We start from the raw sequence: 19,302 nt of genomic DNA, 5'->3' as shown, positions 1-19,302 counted from the left end.
AATTTATTTAATACATGAGTTTCACAATTTGAGTTGAATTACTGAAATAAATGAACTTTTCAAGAACATTCTAATTTATTGAGATGCACCTGTATTTGTCAAATAAATAGTAAATAAATCAACAGGACAAAGATAATGTAAATCAAATAAAAGACAAAATAATTTTGCAATTTTGCATGTAACTGCAAACTTTTTAGATTTAGGTATTTTAGGTTTAGTTATTGTAAATTTAGCATCTAAAGAAATAATCACTTAACAACGATAATTACTTTCATTTGTTTATTTGTATGGAAAGTAGTGTTAGTTACTTTGCATAAAAATGTTTTTTTTTTATCATTTGAGTGAGAGTGCTGTCTCTCTCAGACACAAGCATGCTCAGAGAGAAAAAAGATCAAAGCCGTATCCATGTAAAGATAGTTGAAATAGAAACTGTTGCGGTAGGTTTACATTTTTTTTCAGTAAATGACAGAATATATTTAAAGCACCTCTGAATAAGAGTGTGTTGACAATAATAACTGAGCATTCAGATGAAGAAGAACATTTGACCTGACACACATACACACAGCCATGCTATTACTGCATGTACTATTCACAGAACACACAAGCATATTTGCATTTGAACACTTTAAGCAGACACTGTCAAACAGACAGCACTTGTGTACCGTTTGAAGGAAACAAAGAAAAATCCAGAAAAAATAGACACTAATTTCTAAGAAATGTACAAAACTTTTATACTATTTTTAAGACATATACAAAAATATATACATTAAAAAAGTCATGTGGTGTAAAAAACAAAAGTAATAACATTTGTATTAAACATCTTAATCATTAATCATTTGTAAAATCAAACTATTGGAAATATATTTAAGTAGTTATGTTTGTTACTAAATAAACCTCACATACACGAAGAACAGGACTGTAAAATGCTATCTGTTCAATATTTTTCAATGTGAAGTGTAAGTGAAAGTGAATTTTATATAAATTATAAAAGTGAATTTTCCAGTTGCATTGTGGAGAGTACACAGAAAAAAATGAGAGATGCATTGATAGAGGTCAGACACAGTTTCGCTTCAGCATTTGACAGGAAAAAATAAAGGCGTTTCAGCAGTTTAACGAAGCGACCCCAGGGGTGGCATGGCTTCCGGAAAAGCCAGCTATGCACAAACAGACAGATGCGTTGCGCATATCTTTAGGCGAGGGCTGAGTAACAGTGGCCTGTAGCACACACCCTAAGCAACACACACATATACACAAACACAACCGCTTTGTGTGGTTATGTCAGTAAGACTTCCATGCCAGTATTTAATAATAGCGCAAAACCACACGATTATTTCTGAAATGAGAAACGGACCACACCCTGATGTTTGGGTTGCTTGCCAAGTGTTTTTTTTTTTTCTTCTTTACTGTAACAATTCGAGACCCACAGCACGCTAAATAATTTGTAACCATCATTTGTGGCACTTAACCAATACAACACTGGAGAACACAAACCATGCATGCAACAGAACATGTGGCATGGCTCTGTCGCTGAACAGAAACACTTGGTGATTAAAAGCAAGGACGCAGTTCAGTTAGTTTGGATTGCAACTCACTAACAGCACTCACAGCTGAAGGGAGAGGACAGGCGCTCCTTTACAGATTTACGGCTGTTATGTTCCATCCAGCTTTGGCTTCTCTCAGACAGGGTGACCGCGAGCATCTGAGGGCTGCTATCTATGCAGCAAGCCAGATGAATGCTTGCTGTAAGTTATATGAATAAGAAGCCAGCCTTTTCAAAAATGAGCATTTACTTTGCAGAAAATTATTGAAAAAGTCTAAAAGTAAATGGTTGCGTATTACAAAAGTAAAATGTTCAAATCAACCTCATGCGACAAAGTTAAAGAGACATCTACATGCTATATGTACAGGTAAAGCCTTTAGCCATACAACATAAATGCAGAATACACTACAACTCAGTGGAAAACCAAACAGATCAGGTCTACTGAAAATGGACTTCATGTGGACTATCTGAATCTAAAGGAATTGAGCTTTCCAAAATTGAACAGCTAAGATGCTAGTGTAATAGCAGACAGAAAGAAATAGCTACATACCAAAAGTCTTAGCGGAACCATAGATTGTCAAATCCCTCACAACAGTACTATGTGTTAATTATCTAATTAGCGGCCACCAATCAATGCCCTTTAACATATCTAGTGGGTCTGTTAGGGGGATTTCAGTTTTGGCAGTGAAATTTGTGGTAGCTCTTGTTGCTTTGTAATAAATAAGTGATTCTTCATGCAACATAAGACAAGGAACATGCGTTAAGAAAGTCATTTTTGGGGTCATTTTAAACAGAGTCTTGAACTAAGAACTAAAAACAAACTATGCCCAATACCCTCAATACCTCTGGAAACTTCTGTGTAAATTGCATGGTTTGCATTCCAGAATCAAGTCACTGTAGTCAACATCAGTTTATGGGGACGTTCTGAACAGCACCCCAATGCAATCCAGTGAACAAAAATCACACGATTGATGGAACCACTGGCCACTACATAACCTCTCATTCCAAAACGACACATTTTGGCCATACTTGATCGTCAAGAAACACAGGGGACAATCTCATATCTAGAGCTCCATTTCCTGTTTCTATGAAAGAGACAGACAGAAATCTTTTTTACAATTTTTAAACGTTAAAAAATAAATACGACCTAACGTTATAGAGTCAATCTTGCTAACTCAATGTGCGACAGAAATCTTTTTTACAATTTTTAAACGTTAAAAAATAAATACGACCTAACGTTATATCAATCACATTCACACATGGCCTCCGAAATATTTGTCCATCATAAAAAAAATTCAGATCAGGTCAGTTTTTGCATCCGTAGCAAGCATTTTGAGAGGTGTTTTGACAGTTCTGAGCCACCGTACAAGCAAACGGCAAAATCCAGAATGACGATTGTCATTCAAGTTCATCCACTTCGTCTCGCAGCACAAAGCACTGTATATAGATCCTTGCACACTGAGTTCACAGAAATTGGTGGTCTTGTTTTTAATATGTGGCTCTAATATCACTAGCAAAAGCATCAAACTGAGCCACTGACATCCTGAAGTAAACTTTGAATCGCCCGGGATAATCCCGCTGCTCCTGAGGCGGAACTCTCGGTCCACTCTATATCTCAGGATCGGATGGACCCAATATTTCCTTTCTTTTTATTTTTTTAAGAAGTGAAAGTCCACAAAATCATTCTCACTGCTTGAAGACTCCATTTAGTGCTGTTTTGCAATGGATTCATTAATACGCATCGGACTCAGTGAGCAATGTTTCTGTGCGTGACAAATTTTTTTAGGATTTCAAATACGGAAAAAAAAACAAAAAATGCATACAAAAATTTGACTCAGTGTGCAGAGCCATTTTCACATGCAACAACCAAGTGTCCAGAACTTCCCTGGATAACATGAATTTTGCCCTCCCATAATCTACAAACCTGCACTTTGGTGAAAATGAACAGAGATGCAGCAAAAAACATTAGAGGATATTCCACAACATAATATGGAATAAACAAGTATTGCTACATTCTAGACAATTCAGAACTTGGAATTATTCTACTAACCTCCTATTTGAAAATACTCAAAGATAAATATGCAAATTGCATTGTTGGAATAGATCAATCAAGCCCATTTTTTTTTGTGGAAAGAGGGAGATGGTAGAAGTTTTGTAGTCCTCGATATTGGACTCGGGTCTTGAGTGCTAGACCATATTTTCACTGTCTTGGTGTCATCATGAACTTTTAGACTGAGTACTACAATGCTGCAGATACGTTTTGTGGTCTGCACTGACTCATGTGGAGGTTTTCATGACACTGATGCAAAACCAGGCTTCATTCACCCCAAATGAAAACACTGTCTGAATCATTCAGACCCTCTTCAGGTCTCTGTCTTGACTTGGACTCATCCTATTCTTGGAGGTTGGACTTGGACACAAATGAGCAGGTCTGGATCACAGCATGACAGAAACTCTTTGAGGTTTAAAATGGTTAAGCAGAAGATGAGCATGTTACTTCATTTCTGTTGAAAAATTACGAAGACATAACTTTTGCCTTTGGAAAAATGTCACTGATGAATCATGCAAACAGGGAACGCGCATTAAGGTCAATTTGGATGTCATTTCGATTTCAAGTGCCCTGAAAGGAACTTATCATTCAGAGTTAATGGGAGACCACAGATGCTGATGGGATATGCTTGGAACCATTTCCAAGCATGCTGCTTCAGAAATCCATTTAGAGTTGCCTTTAATTAGTTACCTCTGTAGTCCCTCTGAGATGCAACAGACATGGATTTACTCAGCAAAACGAGACTCCTTGTATTCTGCCAAGTCTTCAGCTGGCCAGACAAAGCGCTGACTGTTCACAGTCTCTTAGCAGCTACTTCATGTGCTGTTCTAGGTAGCAACACTTCAGCCTCCCACGCTCAGGGTCAGGGCCGGTTCCAACGTGACATATAACACAACACCAAACATTCAGTGTGGAGCTGTGATAAAAACAGTGAACCCCAGGGAAGGCTTGCTGGCCCATTAGTTTGCTGCACTGATGTTCTAATCTAATTTGGCCACATGCTGGCAGTGCGGTCTGTCTAATAGGCAGCCAGAGGAAGAGGAAACAGTGAGAAATGCTGTAAAGACAGGAACATCCTCTGTCAGCAAAGCTCTGGGTGTGCCTCTGCCGAGAGATTAGAGCCACTTTATAGCCATTAGTCACCTTGCAGTGGAATAGGGCAGTCATAACTGATCTGCAGCAATAAACACTGAGGCTACAGGATCATGGTTTGTTTTTGGAACTACTACTATTTGTAGATTTGACTAAATGTTTCTTACAGGGAGAGAATTTTTAATTTTTGAGAATAATTTTTGAGAATAGTTCTAACTGAAATCTGGTCTCTTAAACTATGACAGGGTGTCCAATCCTGCTCCAGAAGGGCAACAGTCCTGCAGAGTTTAACTCTGACACACCTACCTGGACGTTTCTAGTGATCTTGAGGACCTTTATTAGCTGGTTCAGGTGTGTTTAGATACTTGATTGATGTTTGTGTGTGTGTGCGTTTCTGTGTGTAACTGGCAGCAAGCAAGGCATGACACTCCACCACTGTTCTCTGTGGAGTGATTCAGAATACTGATGCATCGCTGAATAACTTTTCCCCCACCTTTAGTACAACATGCTACGAACAGAAAGCTAGCTCACTGACAGCACACTGTTTTTTAACATAACTGTCCTATTATCCTCATCTTCATCTTTGTAGAGAATCATGATTGACACTGTAAGTGGAGGCTGTGTGAAGAGAGAACAGGCCTCTGTTGACCATCTTAATGAGCCTGTCTTAGAGCCATTCATAAAGCCTACTGTCATTCTCAGATACACATATGAATGGAGACGAGGCCTGAAAATACGCTCCACTGTACGCCGATAAATCCCATCAACATCTGCCGATTAAAACTCTAATGTGATTGGCAGATTATATCAGTCTAGTAATTCTGGTTTTAGTGCTTCAGTGAGGGCAGTGTTTGTGCTATGAGGGTTAGAAAGACAGAAATTTGTGATCGTCAAATAAGAGCTCTAATTCTGAGACTCTTCAAATGGTTGAAGGTCTCTGACACTTGTTGACACTGTCATAAGTAGTTGAACCACCCACAATTCTGGAACAAGAGTTAGGAACAAGAATTGAACCCACAAAAATGCCAACAATTTGTGTGTTCTTTTCTTTTAGTTCTTTTCAAAAGCCTAGTGAGCTGTCTACCTACTGCCACTGCTGCAAACATTCGGCATATACAGTATATTATGCTACTTAAAAAAAAAACAAAAAAACACTTATTTTGGAAAATAATACCTGCATGTGTCTTTGCGGACAATTCAATACCAGAATGCATTGTAATGATCTCAGTGAAAAGGCTAAACAAATAGTCTGCATTTAGTCATTCAGCAAAAAAAAAAAAAATCCAAACATTGACCATTTTATCTGATTGAAAATTTCATGTACTTTAAATTTACTAGGGCAACACATCTTTAGCTTAGCAACATGCTAACAAACTCTACTGAAATTAATTATAAGTCAAGTTGCTACCTATGAAGAGCTTTCTAAACAAACCCCAAGGTTAGGGCTGGACAATATATCGAATGATATGATCATGCGCATCTCGTCAGTAAAGCCGGTTCCATGATTAGCGGTAAATCCCCATCACCTGCTTTCAAATGGAGCTGCAGTTAATACACAGAGCCGTAGTTTACTGACAAGCTCGCGCTATATCGAGTTCATTATCAAAGGCGATTCATCTTCAATAATGAACTCGATAAAGCGTAGCTTCTCAGTGAACTACGGCTCTATGTATTAACTGCAGCTCCATTTGAAAGCAGGTGATGGGGATTTACCACTAATCATGGAACCGGCTTTACTGACGAGATGCGCATGATCATATCGTTCAATATATTGTCCAGCCCTACCCAAGGTATACTTCGGCTGTCCGCGTTCCACGACGGTCCACGCACCACCCTCGTGCGCAAGACGGAACGAAACGTGTAAAAAAAAAAAAAGTTTAAAAGTGCAAGTTATTGAAAATGATACCGTTATGCATGTATACTGCAAAAATGTGACCGGTGACATCATACGCTTGTGTATTATGTGTTCAGTCTAGAACAGTGGTTCTCAATTCTAGTCCTCGTGTACCATCGCTCTGCATATTTTGCATGTCTCTCTTTTTTAACACACCTGAGTTAACCAGCTCATAATAAGAGAGCTCCATGAATTAACTCTGTTCCGAAAGACATGGTCTCTACAGAGCTAATCCCTCACCACACCAAAACCACATAAAATAACTTCACTAGTCAACTGAAACTTTCCCCTCAACTATCCGCGCTACGCTACAGCCTGCAGTGTCTTCACACACAGATGAAATTTACTAGAGAAGTGTGACATAATATACCTCTGTAAATAAAAACAATTTTAAACATAGCTGCAAGCAGCAATTAAGGGACCAAGTACAACACAGGGAAAATGAGCAGCTAAGCATGACATGGAGCATTAGACCAACTGCAACAATGAGTAATTAAAGCCATTTTAGAATGATTTTAGTCAGAATGAATGAAAAATCCTAAATATAATCAGTAGTAATATGATATACTAGTTTATAATTTTTGACCAACAGGTGACAGCATTATTAAATTGTTATGGTGTGGTCAGTGTGAGGTGTCAGTGACAAATAAAAAGTACAATTTCAATATAACAAACATCTACAGAATAACAAGCCATGGATGTTCTCGGTATGATCCAGGGAATCTATCAAGACACGACAATAGACAAAAATCATCAAAATTTTTAAATTTTGGGGGATGTTTCTCGTTATGATCCGACGGGAATCTATTTTTCCCCAAAAAAAAAAACGACAATAGACAAAAATCATCAAAAGCTTTTAGCATTTTTTTTACATTTCAATATAACATTTAAAAAAAACAAAAAAAAAAAAAACAGGTGTGGGTCGCTATCTTCAAAACATTCTGCGACAATTCAGGCTCATTATAATGTTACAACAGCAATACCAAAACATCCTGTGACGGCTACACTGGCGATCGCAGGAAAATGCACTTAACGTGCGCGATTTGAGGTGGGCACGGACCATCAAAGAGCTCGACACAACGTTTCTGAATCTTTAGTGCTAAGAGATGCATACAAATTGTGCATTAGTGTTTCTTTACAAAGGTGACATCTCCAACTACTGGCCTGGCATGCATAATACCACTTCAATAGATAACACATGTACAATATATCTCATAAAAAATAGACATCCCCAACAAATGTCACATCTCATCAACAACACACCTATCATAAATAATATTCGCAGATCCATGTGAATGGAAATCAATTCAATAACAATGTATCCTGAGTCACCCAAAGGAATTTTTTTTTTTTTTCAATTATTACCACATTGTTGCCATTTCAATGTAACCATAACCACATTGTTGGAAATTTTTTTGAAGAGCAGCTGCCTTACGGCCATGTTACCACATTGTTGCCATTTCAATGTATCCTGAGTCACCTAGTGTTGTTCAAAATATCAGCGCAGCTGCCTTACGGCCATGGGTTGCAGACCTTTTTTAATGGCACCAGCAACTAATGGGGTTGACTGAAGCCTGTAGCAACTAACAGCACCATATGGAAGTGGAATAATGTTTGCACAAGAACTCCATGGGAGAGTTTTAGGTCTCCATGATGACCAAATTAACTACAGAGACGCATCTGCGAAGAAGAAAGAGGAAGGGGGGACAAAAGAGGCGACCCGAAAACAAGACCGATATTAACTAGTCAGTCACTACGAGAGACAGACATTCATTCACATGGAGACAGTCCACAAAGAAAAGAACCAACTAATGAAATCTCTAGACAGGCAAGGACAAAGCAAGGGAAATGAGACTGAGAGAGAGATATATTAAAAACAAATGTATCTGACCTGAGATATGTGGTTAATGGAGGACTCCATCCTGCGCAGCTGCGAGGCCTGGATATCCAACAACTGCAGGACATTGTTGGCTAAGGCATTGATCTGATAGGCCACACTTGCCAGGGACTGGGTGGTGTAGGCTTTGGTCTCCTCCAAGGCTTTCCTCTTATCCTGTGCCTGCAGGTCAAGGTCAGAAAAACACCTTAATTCGCATTTTCACAATAACAGCATTTGCAATTATGCAAGTTTTAATTCAGACAGGATGAAAGCAAAGTCATGTTTACAGGGAGCCAAGTTGCTACAGTAAGCAGAGCAATGGTCAAGTCACAGGATTTGACACAATTTGCAACTTAGGTAGGTAGTGAGCAAACAAAATATTCAATCAAAACTGCAAACTATGCATTATTTTAAGGGCTATGTTGGTACATATTTGAATTAGTTTCACACATTTGGAATCATCGGAAGTGTAAACATTTCCTTTCTCACATGCTACAGCATTGTTTGATAAACTGCTTTGCTGTAAAGAAGTCTGCTGCTGTGGTATCATCAATTTCCTGAAAAGGTATGTGGAATGTTTACAGATATATTTACAACCAGGGGGTCGGGGGCCACCAGGGGCCTCAGCAAATGTCCAAGGGGGCCTCAAGATAACTTAAATGATTTTTAAAAAAGAAAAAAACAATTTAATACATTTTATATTGTCATTTTTTTTTAATATATTTTATTGGGTAGAAATGGATTAAATAGTCTTATTTATTTATTTATTTAAATCCTTAAAATTTGTCCAGTAAATAAACAACTGAAAAAATCATGGACATTTGAATGTTGTTGTTGACAGTGAGACAGTGTTGTTGACAGTGACAGTGAGCCTTGGAGTCAAACAGGTTGAGAAACATTGACTTAATCTTAAAAACAAACAGCATAATATCACACGTAGGGATATGCCGGTATAAATTTTTCATGTTGCGATTAATTGCTTATATTTTTATCACAGTATACGGTATAATCACAATACTGAAATTTAGTTGCAAAAAAGTGTTGTCATAATACAGTATAACAGGTTAAATAACTTTTTTCTCATAATAAAAATAAATGAACTTCTAAATACAATAAAGCAATACACAAAAAATGTATTAAATTTTACACAGATTAAAGTGCAAAGGAATTATAAAGACCAATAGGTATCACTTTACAATAAAACCTCATTAGTTAACCTTAGTTTATGCATTAACTAACATTAACAATGAGCAATAGCTACATTTGTTTTATTTTTTCCCAAATTCCGTTTTTTTTTTTTTCCGTTTTTTTTTTTTTTTGGAATCCGAAAATTTAAATCATGTCTAATTAATTAAATTTTTTTTCCATTTAAATTTTTCTTGACTCCCTTTTAATGGTTAAATTAAGTTTTATTAATCAAAAATCATGTCTAATTAATTAAAATCATGAAACTTATACATTTTCATATCATTTTATTAAAAGTTGAACAAAAATTACATGTTTAGGACCCTATGAAATGTTTTATTTTTTCTTCACCATATGTTGTATTGTTACCCAATTCTGTGGTTTAGCATGTCTAATTATTTATAGGCATTAAAACAACTTAATTTATTCAATTCTTTCTTAAAATAGCCTTATTAATTTTTTTTTCCCCTCAGAAATTCTGTTGTGTATTAACATTTTTCTGGTTATCAAATGAAGCCATAAAACATTAATTTAATTTATCTATTAATTACTGAAAATTAAGCAAACTTTATTTTTTAAATTTTATTTTCTATTAAAATTAAAACAAGAAATGTTGTGTGAGTATTCCATAAAAAATAATGTTTGTTTCTTTTTAGTAGTAGTAGTAGTAGGCTATGTACATTCTGCTGAACAATAGTAATACATTTCTGGCAAATACTTGTCTTTAAATTAAACTGGACTTTTATTTTGACGGGTTGCCGTGAATACTTTTACAGTTCTGTGTATGTGATATGAGACTAGTTTTACTCAAATCAAACGGTCAAATGCTCATGAAGTGACTCTCAGAGCAGTTCTGGAGATGTTGTTCATGTGTTTACTTCATTTAAAGAGACGGCAGACGCTGAAATCACCGCAAGCGTCACGCACGCTTCCATATGTGTGTAATAAACTCAACCGCGCTTCTGCGCCATTCATTAACAGAGACACGCAGAACATGCAGGATTCATATTTAAATCGACTTTTCCAGCTTAATATTTACAGACACTAGTCCATATCGCAATTTGATTTAAGTGTAATGACCTACTTTTGATTAATTCATTCAAAATTTGACAAATTCCGTGACATTCCATTTTAAACTGTAAATTCCGTTTTAATGACTGGATTCCGCGATTCCGTCCGTGTTTTCTGCATCGCGGAAATCATAGGGCTCTAGATGAACACCACAGCGAATACACAAATCTGAATAGCTTTTTAAAAATAATTTAAATGCGTTTCAGAAACAGAAAGTAGCGTAGCTGCTTTGTTTACAGGGTTTCTGGGGTAATGGCCGCATTTGTGTTGTTCAGCGCCATCTGCAGTCAGAGAGTGAAAGTGCACTTTCATCCAGCATGTCTTTCACGCATTCCGCCATGCGCTTCTCATGCTTGTTAACATCAGAGTGCACACGCGTCTTTGACGCAGCTTACAGCGTGTTCCAGCTTACAAACATGTCAAAACAAAGTAAATAAATGAAATATAACAATAAAAACTATTTGTTCTAATAATAATAATTGGTAAAAATAAAAAGAATTTGTAATAATAATAATAATAATAATAATAATACTATCATTAAACATTAGTTTCTTGAAAAAAATAATAGGTATTTTTTGTTTTTACATAGTATAATTATACGCATTTAGTATTGCATCTGTCAAAAAAAAAAAAAAACCTTATTTAAGTTGATAATTGGGAAGTCGTGGCCTAGTGGTTAGAGTGTTTGACTTCTAACCCTAAGGTTGTGGGTTCGAGTCTCAGGCCGGCAATACCATGACTGAGGTGCCCTTGAGCAAGGCCCCGAACCCCCAACTGCTCCCCGGGCGCCGCAGCATAAATGGCTGCCCACTGCTCTGGGTGTATGTGTGCTCACTGCTGTGTGTGTGCACTTTGGATGGGTTAAATGCAGAGCCCGAATTCTGAGTATGAGTCACCATACTTGGCTGTATTTCATGTCACTTTCACTTTCAACAAAAAATAGACTACATGAAAAAAATGGTCTTAGTTTTCACTTACACTTTGGACACTAGCTTAAAAGAATTATAAATGGCAAAACCGTTCTGAAACAAACAGAATGAAAAAAAAAAAAATTGTTTTGTTTTTGTTTAATTGTGGTATGTTCTCAGTTCTCCATTTGGCCTACCTCTGTGGTTGACCAAGATATCACTGAGGTAAACTATCCAAAGAAGGTCTTGCACGACAGAAAGACATCAAAACCTGAAGCACCTGCAGTGAGGAGGAAGCCATGGTCTGCATTTTGAGAATGAAACTCTTAATCAATTATTAAATGAATCACATATTTAATAAAATATCTGATTGACAGAGAAAAGATTTAGTTTTATAACATAAAATATAAAATCGTCTGGACTTGGATGGAAAATATGGGCCGGATGTGTTTTAGAGTTCCTGCCTGAAAGAATGAAGAAGTGCTTCCTCCAGAGAGTGATAAAACAGCAGCAATAGTTTGTCTATTAAATACCGTCTGTATTAAATACATGAACATGCATGCACAAGAAGACATTTGCAGATTTTGCACATGGGGACCACAGCTCTACAGCTCTCATTCCCCATTGCAAATTATGTGGTAAAGGTATGCAATAATATTGTTTTACAGATGTTCCACTGAAACATGGAGCAGAGCTGTTCTTCGGTCAAAAGCCATGCTATTTTTAGCAAGTGTCTGGCAAGAAAAATGGACATTGTTACACTAGAGATACACATCCCAGAGTTTGCTTTAAACAGAGTGGAATTCACACATAAGGGTTGAAAATAACTGCGAGTCCATTGTGCCTGTTCAGTAGTTCAGGGTGCTCAGCTGAAACCCAATGAAAAGCAGAACATTTTAAGTCCTGCCCAAATGTCAGAAGATACAGACTTCATTTCAATGGTGCTGAACAAGATGTGCAAACAGGATCCAACATTCTCCAAAGACAACTTAAAAAGGACTGAAAGTGCCATGAAAGCAGGTTGAAATTTTAAACAAAACATTTGCTCCATTTCCAGTCTGGATGAACAGTACTAGAATCTGTTGTACTTCTGCTTTATGGCTGTTCTGATGATTGAATTTTCCCTATGAGGCATCTGTTAATCTCATAGTCTACATCCGGCTAACAGAAATGTGCATGTGTAAGGAGGATAAAAGGATTTTTTATTTTTATGTTTACAAGAAAATTGTCAGTGGTGCTTGCCCATGCAAAAGTCAGCACCATGCAGTAACTGTGACTGTGCAATTTTGATGTATTCAAAAATACATTAAACATGCAATTCAGACATACAAACTTTATTATTTTTGGAAGCCTGGAGTCAAGATAAAGAAACCGAGAGACCCCTGCAGAACCTCATGACTGTGAGTCAAGGTCAACAAGTCTCTAAGAAAATCAGATCATTTAACCTTCTTATGGCAAGATTGTGACAAAAAAAAAGAAAAAAAAAATAATTGAAAAAAAAATAAATAAATTATATATATATATATATATAAACTTTTTATTAACTTTTTATTTTATATATCTATATATATATATATATATATATATTATATATATATATATATATATATATATATATATATATATTATATATATATAAAATATATATATATATATATATATATATATATATATATATATATATATATATATATATATATATATATATATATATATATAATATAAAATAGTTGTTGTTTTTTTTAAATGATTTTTTAAGATTTAATGTTTTTGAAAGAAGTCTCCTATGCTGCATTTACCTGATTAAAAATTGTAAAACAGTTATATTGTAAAATATAAGATATATTTCAGTATTAATTCTTCAAAATAAAATAAAATAAAATAAAACAGAATATCTTACTAACCCCAAACTTTAGAGCGGTAATGTACTGTCTGTGATGGTTACATAACACCATTTTAGAGATATTTAATAAAATAATATCTTCAAAAAAATATAACAACAATTCAAAAAAAAACAAAAAATAATCTTTTGAAACCAACATAACATATGTTTTTGAGAACTTTAAACTAGATTTTTAAAAGAATTGATCTTTTCTTTATCGTGAACAAATTTATTTGTCATTAACCTGTGGACTCGATTCTTCAAGAAACCAGACTGTGAGAGCTGACAAGGCAAATGTGTTTTGGCATAACAGAAATAGCCTTGTCAGTAACAGGAGTCCTTAGTTCTGGTCCAACTGTTAAATTTCTTTCCATATTTGCTCTTACAAAAACTTAAATAACCTTCAGCCCTTTTTTCGTTGGACCCATAAAGCACCATTCTCACACTGCTATCCAGGCAGGTCTTAAGAAAAACTGCTTTTTCTGAAGGACATTTCACACAAAAAACATGTTTGATTGGTTTCTTCAGAAAGTTCCCAGAAGACAAGAGTATCAGTCACTTTTTATCTCTTTTAAGGTCATAGACACAAACACCCAGATATAAGAAAAGGTGAAAGGTGGAGGGGAGAAACACCACACTCCCTTGTTGAACAATAGATTACCACCTTTAAAATGACCTTTTAAAAAATATTTTGAATCGCATTAAAATGGCAACTTCCTACCAACAAATTGCTGAAATTCCAAGCCAACATCCTGTTAAGTCAGTGTGATGTCTATTGACACAATAAGAGCAAAGATAAGGGATTGATTTGACCAATCACAAGGCTAGACTAACATCACCACTATAAGTGATAACGGCAGTTCATCTTAAAAGGATAGTTCACTCAAAAATGGAAACTGTGTCATCTGCCGGGTTTCCACCGAAATTACCTGGAACCATTGTACAAGAAACTTTTTCCCCAGGAACTATTTTCCCTCCAGACCTGTTGCTTTCTGCGTTTCCACCGTGGTCTAAAGTACCGTGAAGATTAGGCAAATAGTCTGGTGATGTAGGTCTGCGTGTGTTTCTCAATACAAAGTACGCAAATTTCGGTAATTCTGCAAACAGCAGCATAAGTTACTTGATAACGTCAGTCAGCTCGCCTTGGCTACTGCAATTTTCCTCACTGTATATTTACAATAAGACGAAATAGGATATCAAATACCACTGCCTCCTTTCGTTTTCATTTAAACATGATAATAGCCGCAGAAATGTACTTAGTTCAGGGAAATGTGTATATATGCAGCCTATATTACAATGAAACAAAATATTATATCAATTTCCTCTTTTTTATTTTCATTTTAACATATAGATAAATTGAATAAAGACCAAAGATTAACTGTTAGATTTACCCAAAACAAATTATATTTTATGTTTAACCACTAAAGAGACATCAGAGTCAGCGGCAAATGTCAGAAGGACTAGCCGAGGTGAGGCTGCTCTAGGTGGATACATGAGCACTGAGCTCCTGCTGATCACGTGGAGCTGATCGTCTCCGAAATCGGCGAAACACATTTTTAAATAGGCGCTGTCTTTATAAATAAACCGCAGCTTTGAGTTTTAAACAACTACATTCTCGCCTGAAATACTTTTAAGACAACATTTCATGACACAATAACAGTTATATTTTGAAAATTATCAAAATAAATGGTGGTTGAAATCACAATGCTGCGTGAACTCAACCAATCAGCATGTTTAGCGCCCAAGTCCCGCCCCAAAAGTTCCGGACCTTTGAAAAAGTACTACCTCGCCAGCAGGGACTTTCTGAGGGGCATTTTTTTTACCTGGAACTTTATTTAGATCCTGGTTCCTTCGGTGGAATCACACCGAGTACCAGCCCAAAGTCCCTAGTTCCTGGGTAAAGTTCCAGCGGTGGAAATGCGGCTATCATTTACTTAACCTTAAATTGTTCTAAATTTGTATTTTGATCTTCTGTGGAACATAAAAGAGATATTTTAAGAAGATATTTTGAAGAATGTTGGTGGACTCCAACTGACTTCAATAATGTGGGGAAAATGAGGACTAGAAACTGTTTGGTTACCCACATTTTTCTAAATGATGACAGAATTTAAATTTTTGGGTGAACTATCCCTTTAAGCTTAACCCAAAACATTTTTTTAACATTCATCTCCACAATTTCTATGAAATGAGGCATAGAGTATGTAGGTTGTTCCTGGTTCTAAGTGCACAGGAAGGAAAAGCCCATGTTTCCTTCCTAGAGAAGAGTTAGAGTATCAGGAGGGACGCTCCACCCTGCAGACATGGAAGGATGAAGGAGACCCCAGGAAGGAACAGTAGCTCTCTTTATGACACTTTTGTTGGACATAATCAGGTCTTAGGCAGTGCTTTCTTGGACGGTAGCCTCTGAGTGTTTTGGGTGTACAATTAGTTGAATATTCGATCTGTAATTATTATTTGAAAAATAAAAACGCTATTAAAAATTTACTATGTGTTGCTATGCAGGGAATCCATGATAACTCCTAAGCACGCAAACTAAACTAGTCAGTTAACTAGTGCACTGGATGGCCCTGTGGGTTGTATTTGATTACAGAATGTCGTCATCTGACTTGCAAAGTTTGGAATTACTTTGTTCAAAATGATCTTACAAAACAATTACTTCAAATTTTATTTTTTTTTATGAGCCCAAATATTTGAATACAGTATTTTTGAAAAATGCCCATTCCTGTAGTGCTGACAGCCAAGCTCACTCCCCTCTAATAAATATCCTGAGGGAAATGTACTCTGAATATCAGGTGAAAAAATGCTAGGAATGTCCCTTTATAACACTGCCACCCCATCTGCTTTGCTCGTCTGACAGGAAGAGGTAAAGGGATATGACACATGCAGGAGTTTGTGTTTGCTGGTTTAGTGGCATTCTAGCATCACCAATATACTAAACTAATCAAATAGTAATTTTACAGTTGTTCAACAACTTCTATTTCAAGCTGTATAAATGAACATTAGTTCACGTATTGTGAAAAAACATGACTTAATCAACAATAGCATATTTGCATTTGCTGATGTAGTGATAGGGTCTTGTTGTGTTAGCACATGTTAGCTTTAGCCTGTTAAGTAAGTAGTTGTAATCATTACCATTGAATTTCAGTAACAAAATGAGTGGAGGTTAAAGGGATACTCCACCCCAAAATGAAAATTTGGTCATTAATCACTTACCACCATGTCGTTTCAAACCCGTAAAAGCTTTGTTCATCTTCGGAACACAATTTAAGATATTTTGGATGAAAACCAGCAGGCCTGTGACTGTCCCATAGACTGCCAAGTAAATAACAGTGTCAAGGTCCATAAAAGGTATAAAAGTCATCATCAGAATACTCCATCTGCCGTCAGACGTGCAGGGTTATATGAAGCGACGGGAACATTTTTGTAAGCGATGAAAACAAAAATAATAACTTTATTCAACAATTCCTTTGTCAACGGTCTCCTCTGTGTCTCTCCATATGACTGTATGCTGTGTATGCTCTTCTGTATCATCCGCGCCACAAGGATGTGCTGTTTCTACGTGTATATAGCTTTGATTTGAAAGAAAACAGCCTTTTATGGCCCTTGACATGGTTATTTACTTGGCAGTCTATGGGACAGTCACAGGCATCCCGGTTTTCATCCAAAATATCTTAAATTGTGTTCCGAAGTTTTTACGGGTTTGGAATGACATAGGGGTAAGTGAATAATAATAAAAACATTTTCATTTTGCGGTGGATTATCCCTTTAACAGTAATCTAAAATATTGCTCACTGTAGTTTAAGATACCTTGTCATGAAATTCTTGTCTTAAACTTTTATGAACATATTTCGACAATCCATAATGTCTGTCTATTTTTGAATGAATAGCATGCCTTACATAACCACCCCTAATAAACACTGAAACCAGTCTAATTACTCAGGTTTTCCTTAAAGGAATAGTGCACCCAAAAGAGAAAATTCTTTTTTTTTTTTTGTTTCAGAGTGTCTATTAATAACACATACAACCGTCATTATCAGGTTTTAGTAGTATTTATATTGTATAATAGTATTTATTAATATTTAGAATTTTAGTTTAATTTAATGATGTTTTGCCATTTTTATTAGTTTTATTTTTATGTTTCTATTTAGATTTAATTTATTTTTATTCCAGTTTAAGTTTTAGTCATTTTAGTACCTTAAACAAGATTTCAGTTAGCTGCCAAAGCAATATTTCAAATTTTTTTGTTTTGTACAGTTAAGTTTTTCATCTCGTATTTATATTTTAGCATAATTTCAGTTAACGAAAACAACTTTTAATAGTCTTAATTTTAGCTAACATTGACAACACTAGTAATCAGCAATCCATAAAGTTCCAGTGCATGAACTGGTGGTTTAGAATTAAAAATATTAGTATTTTTGTTTCTTACTCACACCTGTCAGGAGTTCAGCCTTATTATACAAAATGTTATTTTAAAGTGCCTGTCTCAAGATGGAGCCATCTGTTGCATTCATCTGCACTCCATCCTTTTTTGCACTCTCTCTAGAGCGAAAGAAAGTCATACACATTTGGGATGAAATGTCGATGAGTAGACATAATTTCCCTTTTTGGGTGACTAGCCCTTTAAAGAGTTCAAAGTGTGTCCTTTGTGTCAATTCTCTCATGCAAGAGAACAGATGGAAGTCAAGGCCAAAGAAGCAGGATTGTAATGACAGGCCACTGATGGCTCTTTAATCTGTTAGAGCCACTGGGTAGTAATCACTTGTCTGATCACAGGAAGGGGCATTGAAGAGCACTTCCCACCCAAGTACATACTGCTTCGCAACAGTGCCTGGGTGAAGGGCCAGCTGAGGATCTCCACCAGGAAAAATGATGAGTATTTGTAGGATTTACTGATGTGGCTTTGCTAGAGGATGCCAGCGAGAGAAGGATTATGGTCTTGTGGCGTAATCTAGGTACTGGCATGAGCAATGCTAACGCCACTTTCCAGGACTTATGTTAGCTGGAGCTGAGCTAGCGGTGGTAAAGTCTTGTCTCTTCCAGGATAACTGCCCTAGCATCTGACCTCGATTCCGTAAACAGAGACATCTGTGGGGTTATTGTGTCCATTTCCATGGCAATGCTCAATGACATCCATGCACAATTCAAGCATACAGTGGCTATAAAAAGTAGCTGAACGCTAAAGCCACATTGAAATGCTTAAATATCATTGCATTAGACCAGAGTAGGGCTGGGCGATATATCTAACGATATGATCATGCGCATCTAGTCAATAAATCTGGTTCTGTGATTACCGCTAAATCGCCATCACCTGCTTTTAAACGGAGCGGCATTTAATATACAGAGCCGTAGATCACTGCCAAGCTACGCAATATCGCGTTCATCTGTCTATTAAATGCCGCTCCATTTGAAAGCAGGTGATGGAGATTTAGCGGTAATCACAGAACCAGATTTACTGACTAGATGCGCATGATCATATCGTTAGATATATCGCCCAGCCCTAGACCAGAGTTGACAAAAGACAAAAAAAAAAAATTGCTATTGATTAATAAAGACTTATATTCACAGATTTCCTTGTTATGACCTTAAAATGCTTTTACCATAGTGTATGATTTGTAAACTAACTCGTTTTAATGTTTGCATCATTCAATCAGCTCCATCTGGCTTTTCTGACAAAGTAAACTTGCTCGGTAGCTCACCTGGTACAGCACTGGACTAGTAATGCGCAGCACTCGAGTACGAGTCCTGTGAAACACGAGTCACAATAAAAGAGCTCAAAGACTTGTAAAAGTAAGCTACATGGC

The 19,302-nt window shown here is 36.3% G+C and overlaps 1 protein-coding gene across 10 annotated transcripts in view; it reads right to left on the bottom strand.

Moving 5' to 3' along the window:
• abi1a (abl-interactor 1a) overlaps positions 1-19,302 on the bottom strand; it is a 60,093-nt gene that overhangs the window by 35,313 nt on the left and 5,478 nt on the right. For all 10 annotated transcript variants that reach the window (XM_042714087.1, XM_042714089.1, XM_042714094.1 and 7 more), the window contains exon 2: positions 8,468-8,635. In XM_042714087.1, the coding sequence (XP_042570021.1) occupies positions 8,468-8,635 (168 nt within the window). The remainder of the gene's footprint in view (positions 1-8,467; positions 8,636-19,302) is intronic.

This window comes from Cyprinus carpio, chromosome A24 (genome assembly GCF_018340385.1).
Source record: "Cyprinus carpio isolate SPL01 chromosome A24, ASM1834038v1, whole genome shotgun sequence".
NCBI lineage: Eukaryota > Metazoa > Chordata > Actinopteri > Cypriniformes > Cyprinidae > Cyprinus > Cyprinus carpio.
The sequence above is the reverse complement of the archived record's forward strand: the minus strand, read 5'-3'. Positions and strand labels throughout refer to the sequence as shown.